This window comes from Coffea eugenioides, chromosome 5 (assembly GCF_003713205.1).
Source record: "Coffea eugenioides isolate CCC68of chromosome 5, Ceug_1.0, whole genome shotgun sequence".
Taxonomy (NCBI): Eukaryota; Viridiplantae; Streptophyta; class Magnoliopsida; order Gentianales; family Rubiaceae; genus Coffea; species Coffea eugenioides.
The window spans coordinates 26,986,933-26,995,718 of NC_040039.1; the positions used below are offsets into that span (position 1 = coordinate 26,986,933).

Consider the following 8,786-nt stretch of genomic DNA (forward strand, 5'->3'; position numbering starts at 1 on the left):
CTTTTTTCCCAAAGCAAGAGATCATGTATGGTTGCATACATAAGTTTTAGCATATGAATTAGAATGGTTACTTTTGGTTCAAAGTTGTAGAAGGGTAGAGGAAACTTCATTTGAATCAAATCAATTTGAGTTAATAGAAAATTAAACAGCACGTGATAATAAGATATTTGGTACAATTATAGAAATGACACTGAATTGTCAGGAAATATGGGATGAGGATCCTAAGTTTGTTCTATGTATGAGTAAATTACACATCTGACGATAAAGATATCAATAAGTTGTTAAAATCATGGTGCAATCGTAAGAAGAGGCAAATTAAAGGAACAAAGTACCAAATCACTAATATCCTGGGGGTAAAGCGCAAAGGATTAAAAACCCAAAAAAAAAAAAAAAGAGAAATAAAATTCTAACATCCCTTTTGTCTTTAGCTAGTTTGGGAGGATGGATATGAAAAGAAAAGAAAGGTTTTGAAGGGGTAAGAAAGTTTTTCCATTGTTTGGGAGTTAAAATGAGAAGGAAAAGAAAAGAATAGGAAAGATTCCACCGCCCTCCATCTTTTGGAAAACTTTCCGCCCAACATTGGGCGGAAAGGGAAGGAACGGACAGAAGTTTAAGTAAATTTTTTAATATTACCAAATTACCCTTAAAATCCTATACAAAATATTTTAATACCCGATGAATCCCTCCCACATTTGTTTATAGAAAGGGCATATTTGTAAAATAATTTGTTTAAGTATCTTTTCCTTTCCTTTGCATTCAACTTCCAAACAAAAGAAAATTACTCACTTTCTTTTCTTTTTTAAAACTCCCAAACAATTTAGATAGAAACTTTGATCCTTTCTTTTCTTTTCTAACTTATCATTTCTCTTCTTTTCTTTTCATTTCCATCCTCCCAAACTAGCTATTAATCTAGCTCTAAGATTATGGCATCTCTCAGCCATGATTAACGTTACTGTTTACTTGAATATCTTTCTCTCGTCCTCAAAAAAAAAAAAAACTCTCTCTCCTTTAACGTACAAATCTGTCACTCTATGACTATTCTATATTCTATATCCCGTCACAAAATTTAAAATACATTTTCTTACACATTTTCCAAATTTGAATCTTTCTGGTTGTCCACTCTCTCATTTCAGACCATCAGTTCTTCCTCAAAATCTTCAAGCTTTCACACAACCCAAAAAAAACGGAATAATAATAAAGAAAGCTTCGAGGGAATTGTTGTTCCATTTTTTTCCCTTCTTCCCCCTATTTCATCATCCAGCTTTATCCCTTCTTTTTCTCAGGAATTTTTGTAGCTTTTTATAGAAGAAGATGAAGATAATGTAGAAAAGATCTGGGAATTCTTGTTGGGTATTTTTCCTTCCATCTTTGCTTCTTCTTTTAATCATTGACCCGGGATATTTGTATATATATTTGCTTTTAATTTATTGTTTTTCTTCTTTGTATGAGAGTTTTTGTCCTCAATCTGTAGAAGGATTCCAGCTTTTTTTTATTTTATTTATGTTTTTCTCTTTTAATTAAGAATTCTTATAAGAAAATTCAAGAATCTTTTTAGCTGTTTAATTCCAGAGTAATGTACCTTGTCTAAATCCCAGATTGGTAAATATCGACTTCCTAGGAAATACCTTTCCTTGGTTTTTTCCCCATTTTTTCCATTATTTGAAGGCCGAAGCTCATCAGCTTTCTGAATGTCGACCATTTAAGAGTTAAGCAATTTTGGATTGAAAATCTGGCATTGAGTGTCCCTTTTCGATATATTATCTGATTATTTAGGCAAAATTAAATATTGACCCCTTGATCAGTTTATCCATCCTCATTTTATAGAATTATAGTTCAAATATAAGATGCATGGAACTCAAAGCAAAAGGGACTTGGCCTTTGAATACCAAGCTCAAATTCCCATATTGAGGCCCAGCATTCATGCCAGAAGGGCTAATATCACAGTTAAGTTTCAAGATATTTATGGGTTTACAGTGGAAGGCAATGTTGATGATGTAAATGTGTTGAATGAGGTAAGGGAGAAGGTGAGGCAACAGGGGAGGGTCTGGTGGGCATTGGAAGCCAGCAAAGGTGCAAATTGGTATCTAGAGACTCATGTTTCCTCAACTCTTAAATCTTCGCTCAAGTTCACTGCCTTAGTGAATCAAATAACTCTCAAGAGGCTTATTAGGAAAGGAATTCCACCAAATCTGCGGCCTAAGGTGTGGTTTGCAATGTCAGGGGCGGCCAAGAAGAAGTCAACTGTCCCTGAGAGCTATTACAATGATCTCACAACTGCTGTTGTGGATAAGGTCACACCTGCCACGAAGCAAATTGACCATGTGAGTTTTTGAGTTTTAAGCAATACAATGGTTACTCTGAGATGGTTTTTTGATCTGTGATGTATTGGTGAGACTAACTTGTTCATAGCTTTGTATCTGATGATACTTATTTGCGTGTATGCTTTTCTGTATGTCTGTATGCTTCTAATTCAATGACTATGTTCTCATGTTTAAGGTGAACTCTGACAACTAACCGAATATAAATTACAGGATTGTATATAAGCATGTATTGTTAATTAATCTCAGCTTGGAGTCCAAGGAACAATAGCTCACATCTAAATGCTTGATTAACGTAATAGGAAAATTTTATCAGCCTTAGCATTTTGCTAATTTTTGGGTTTTAGCTGACCTGGGAAGGTTTTGTATCATAAGTGAGTGGGTGAGTTTGCTCTCTGAAGTGACTTGAGATGAGGTTATGCACTCTAAAGTGACTGTAGTCATATCATGCTTTAAACTGTCTGTGACAGTATGATAGGAGAACTCTACCCTTAGGAAATCTCATGGATTGTTGGTACATGCCTGGCTGATATTTATATTGTAGAATCTGAATGGAGATAGTATGCGACTAAACGTAGATTGCTGCTGACTTATGATGCTGGGATTACATGAAACAGTTGTAAACTGTAAAAAGCTGCCTTACAACTTTTGGTTGCTGAATTCTTTTGACCAGTTGTTTAACACTCCCTGCCTCACATTTTACATGTCATGGTTTCGCATATTGTTTGTTTCTGAATAAAGTGTCATGATTTGTAAAGTCCAAAAGATAAACCAGTACTTTCCCATCTTATCCATCTTCTATGTACTCAAAAACAAGAACATTGGAGTCGTAGATAACCATTGAACCTCGAATTGGAGCCATATGTGGAAACTTCATCTTTTCAGCTAAGTCGTAATGGCTAAAGTTTGATTTTGTTAGTCTATCCGTGACAGTGCCTTACTTCTTTTGGTAGCTTGAATGAATTCTTCTGATAAGTTATTTAGCATCATGGTTTTTCTCTTTCTTTGTTCCAAAGAAAATGGCGTCATGATTCGTAAGATCAAAAAATAAACCGCTACTTTCCCATCTTTATTATAGTATTTATTCAAAAGCAAGAACATTGGAGTAATAGGTAACTGATAGACTTTTAATTGGAGGGCATATGCTTCAGTTTTTTGGCTTTGTTGTAGTGGATAACTTGCATCTTTATTAGACTATCTGCAACTCTGCCCATGACATATAACATTGGATGATGGAGTGCTTCAAGTTTGAAATTAGATTAGGAGGAATTTCTCTATAATTCATTTCATTACTTGTTGGAGTACTCTAAGTTTTTATCTGTGAGCTTAATGTCTCTCGTTTATACTCAAAAAGTATTGATATTTGAATCAAATATAAATTATTAATTATTAGCAGAGGATGTACGTTAAGCATTGTACCTGTTGAAATATTTGCTAAAAGTTGTGAGTACATAGTGCACAACCATATCAGTTAAGCCAACCTTGCCTCCATTTTTATTACCTTTCTGAGTTTCTGTCTTATATATCTGGGCTTCTAAATGTTTTAATGTATGAGAGATTGGGTTTCTTCTTTTCCATCCACTTGCTTTTCCTATAGAAATCATTGAAACTATTTGCTAGTGTATTGGAATCTTCTGTGAGTGAAATGAATTCTGAATAAACTTTACCAATAGGATTCAAACTGTTGTGACTACTCTATTGTGTTAAGACATTGGTTCTTCTGGAACTAAACAACTAATATTCTCCAAATGATCCTCCATATTGATCTTTTTTCCCACAATGATCCAGCAAGAGGCTCCTAAATTCTTTGTGTGGGCCAGTAAAGATGGCAATGAGAAGATTATCATATTTCTTATCAAAAGTAAATTGTAAAGCACAAAAGATTCCTCTTTGCCCTCGTGCAAGTTAATTGGAATTTCTCTTCCTCCTACTTCTGTAGTCAAATCAAGGTCTAGACACGCCAACAAGAATGCCTACATCTTTGAAGCCATCCTATGTTTTTGAAGCCATCCCATGTCTTTGAAGCCATCCCCTAATAGGCTCTGGCCATGAGATTCATTTTCTTCGCTTAAATTTGTTGAACTGCAATCTGTACTGACTCATAAAAACTGTATCTAACCTGTTAACATATCACATCAACTAAATGTTTTGAGTTTCCAGATTATTGTAAGATGGAGCTTATTTTTAAGTGAATGGATTCTCCAAGATGGAGCCCAATCTGTTTGCAATTTGTGCACATGCATACTCATTCTATATCTGTCCTAGTGTGTTTTCTAATTGATCTTCCTTGGAGAAGTAAGTTCTTTGCACATGCAAACTTTGTATCTGTCATGTAAGGGGTTATTCTGGTTTAGTAAAATAAATTTGAGGATCTTTTATTTTTAAAGTAAAGTCTTTGTTGAAGTGGTTCACATTTGCTTTATTTGGTTGTAGCTTAAATTTATTCCTAATCTTTACCGGCTGTGATAATGCATAAGACCTAGGTTTCTCTTACACTAGTTCTTGTTCTAACAATTGATTGTCCAAACTAGATTGCACTCTTGCATGGTAAATATAACCAAACAAACTGCACTAAACACAAGTTACTTCCACCCTGACTAAAAGAGAAATGGATACATGGAGTACTTGTTATTGACAAAGTTCAATAACGTTGATTGACTCATGTGGTGTAAACAGGTCTAGAACCTAAAATCAAGACGAGTATACCCACCATATTTGCAGGATGTAACTTCGATTGACACATCTGTGGTGTAAACAAGTCTAGAACCTAGAATCATGCTGAGAAAAGTCTGAATAGGCTCATAAAATGCAGCTTTTTGATGCTAACCATACTGCCTCACTTCTGCTTTCTACTTCTATAACCGTGGACCTGAGAAAATCATCTATGTGGGCTCTATTGCAGATTTAGTAGGCTGTCTCAGTTTACATTGCTTTTGAGTCAACTTAAATGGAAAATAAACTGCTGAATAGTATTATGAAGATCTTCTTTTCTTTCCTATTTTCGCTTTTTTTTTTCCCTGTAATTGCTAGCATATTAAAAAAATCCTTATGCCATAGGTTGACAAAATGAAGCTGTTTGGTTGGTTTTGATGAATGTGCTTTATATGGACCAAATCCTTTAAATTCCTCATGTGTTAGACAAATGTTGTCAACTTGATACTCGACACAAATGTACTTTTTCCTGCAGATGCCATTTTGTTGGTTTATGTTCTTTAACAAAATCTGAAGTTGAGAACTCAAGACATCATTGTATTGTGATGGTGCTTGAGCAGTTTTTCTGTAAAATACTGGCAAGAGAAGGTAATCTGTAACAGTTCCAGGTGTCTTTGCCTTGACTGGAGATTTGAGACTCCCACCTTGTATTGACCTCATTCTTGGTCAACTAAATTTATGGTTGCTAAAATGGTATAAATCTTGGAAAATGGTGTAACTAGATGTTTGGGCTCTGACTTGGAGTTCATTGGTTATTTGCTCACAAGAAGTCATGGAAAGTAAGCTATCATCATATACACATTATGCAAACTAAAGCTTTTCTCTGCTTAATCTTTAAAATCCTAGGACATATACAACTGGACTCTCCACTCTCAAATAATACCTACCCAATGGTTTCCATCTACTTTGCCTTCATACCAAATGGTGTTGGGCTACGATCAATAACCTGTGAGGGAGGTTAATATCCCTGTTCATTAGCAAACATGTGATGTTATGCTACTTAAGAGTATATAATAATAAGGATGAGGACATTCTAGTTCATTGTTGGGTTCGTTAACTGTATTCTTGTGTTGTTCCAATTTGATTACCGTTTGTGTGATACTTGTTTTCTGGCAGAGTTTTTGGATGAATGAAAATTTTAGCTTGTTGACCAAGTGATAATCTATGTCAATCTCTTTGGATTGTCTTTGTGTGGAATATTTACCCTAATATTAAATACTTCTGCAAAAGAGTTTACTCCCCTGAACGGCAGGGGCTTCATAAATCAATGCTGGAAGGAATGTCAGAATTAGTGAATCATTACAGATTTAACAGTGGAATTGAATAAAGTTAAAGGTATACTTTGATCAAACTAAGGTTTTCTACTGAACGAACTAAGAAGTAAATACTGGTCTTTGTGCTTTCAGACTTGCTCTGCAATTGCTCACTAACAATTCAGGCTCATGTTTTAAGATGTGTTGTGATTCCATCTTCCAAATTTGGTATTCATTGCTCTTTATTTTCTTTTGCTTTTCTGTGCAGGACCTACCGCGAACTTTCCCTGGTCACCCATGGCTGGATACCCCTGAGGGTCATGCTGCTCTTCGACGTGTTCTTGTTGGATATTCCTTCCGAGATTCTGATGTTGGTTACTGTCAGGTGGTATCTTGATGCTGTCATACTGGAAAATAATATTAATCAATTGATATCTTGCTTAAGCTGTCTTCTTCATTCTGTTGCTCAACATGTACTCTAGGTACCCACATATGTGGCGCTACAAAATTTGCAAAGATGCTGTATGCATGATAATCCTATCAACTCTAGCAATTGAAAAATCGAATAAATCAGACAAACCAATAAGTCCTCAAAGATGAGCAAAATTCACCTAAACTGAGATAATTAACCGAACTCGGTGAGTTTATCTGAACCAATGACTTCCTTGTGTGGGTTGACAGATTGTGTGTCAAATTGCTGCGTCGTTTTCCAAGTGAATTTTGGGTATTTGTGATGTTCATTTCTTACATAGGTTAGGCCATAATAATTAAGTGTCCTCAAGTTGTGTGAACTAAATGCTCTGATATGCTAACCCCGTCTAATTTATTGTTACCATTTCCATCTGTCCAATTGAGTAATGAAAATTCTTTTCCTGTAATGGCATTAACCTCCTGAGATACAATGTTATCAATCTTTCTAAAGAAAGCTAGCGCCAAATTTGTGTATGACAGCTTTAACCATTGTTTGAGAAATTGAATCAGTATTTGATTATAATTATTCTCTTTGATATTAGTTCACTGGCTTTCTTACTCCCACAATATTTGGTTAATGCACTAGTCATTGTTACCTGAGTGCAACCTTTTAAGCATTTGAGTCTTTATGTCCTTTTGATAGTGAAGCACTTAGAAACACAACATAGTCTAAAAGATGTGAAGCACTTAGAAACACAACATAGTCTAAAAGATGTATCTACTGATGTCAACTTTAAGAGTCAGGCCAGGGAAGTCAAGGTTTTAAAATGCAGAGTTACCTTTTTTTGCCTGTTAGTTGTTTGAAGAATGCATCGCTGATGTGGCTATGCTGCAGGGTTTAAATTATGTTGCAGCACTATTGTTACTTGTGATGAAGACAGAGGAAGATGCTTTTTGGATGCTTGCCGTTCTTTTGGAAAACGTATTGGTCAGTGATTGTTATACTAACAACTTGTCTGGATGTCATGTTGAGCAAAGAGTATTCAAGGATTTGCTGGCTAAAAAATGTCCCAGGTGATCCATTATTTCATGTCTAGTGAACAGCCAACATTCATTTCTGTTGGATAGCATGCATGTATGCAGCACCAAATGTCTCTGTGTATCTGTGTTCATGTTTGCTTATCTATAAATGGGGTTGTGTGTACATGGTATCACATAAATGGATGTCTATATATGTGTGTAGTTATGCTTAAAGTTGGAAAGCATATTGTACAGGATAGCTGCTCATCTAGAAGAGTTAGAGTTTGATGTATCTCTTGTTTGCACTGAGTGGTTTCTGTGCCTCTTCTCCAAGAGCTTGCCTTCAGAGGTTAGACATCTGTCAGCTGCTCCACTCATTTCCTTCCACTCCTGATCTCTTCCAGCTGAAATTTTCTGCCTCTGAAACACACCATATTTGTAAAATTTGTGAAATGTCACGTTTTCTCTGTTATATTTTGTGACACACCTTATAATGCATCTTCTGTAACACTGCTCAGACAACCTTGCGCGTATGGGATGTGCTTTTCTATGAAGGGGCAAAGGTTCTATTTCATGCCGCATTGGCTATCTTTAAGGTGACAGCATCTTGCTTCTTTGGTTAATTCTTGACTATTCTTAAGTTCCAGTTAATATAGTCGTCTTTAATGACTGCAGATGAAAGAAGAAGAGCTGCTGATGGCAAATCATGTTGGGGATGTCATTAACATCATACAGAGAACAACTCATCACCTCTTTGATCCAGATGAGCTACTGACGGTAACTATTCCCTTCCAGTCTGTCATCTTTCCTTATGTAAAAGAATTAGTTTAAAAGGGTGCTGCATCATCTACTGGCACACACACTAAGCAGAAAGGAAAAGGGAAAACTTAAAAATCTTGTTTCTTTTTCATTTTTCCTGTCCCTTTTGAAAGATTTTGGTCTGAGAAACCATACAAATAAATAAGGGGGTGGGGCTGTCATTAGCGTCCTTTCAAATGCATCCAGTTGGCCTGCTTAATGCACAAAAAGATGGGTTGGAGTTGTTTAATCATTCAATGTAACAAACCTTGCA

General features: G+C 35.6%; 1 protein-coding gene across 1 annotated transcript; it reads left to right on the plus strand.

The window, feature by feature from the left end:
- The first annotated feature begins 1,047 nt into the window (after nucleotides 1-1,047).
- Nucleotides 1,048-8,545, plus strand: LOC113771317 (TBC1 domain family member 2B-like). Its single transcript, XM_027315912.1, has 7 exons — nucleotides 1,048-1,350; nucleotides 1,825-2,321; nucleotides 6,552-6,668; nucleotides 7,590-7,768; nucleotides 7,970-8,063; nucleotides 8,233-8,310; nucleotides 8,390-8,545. Exons 2-7 carry the CDS (start codon nucleotides 1,845-1,847, stop codon nucleotides 8,543-8,545), a joined length of 1,101 nt encoding a protein of 366 aa, XP_027171713.1. The 5' UTR covers nucleotides 1,048-1,350; nucleotides 1,825-1,844.
- The last annotated feature ends 241 nt before the right edge of the window (nucleotides 8,546-8,786 follow it).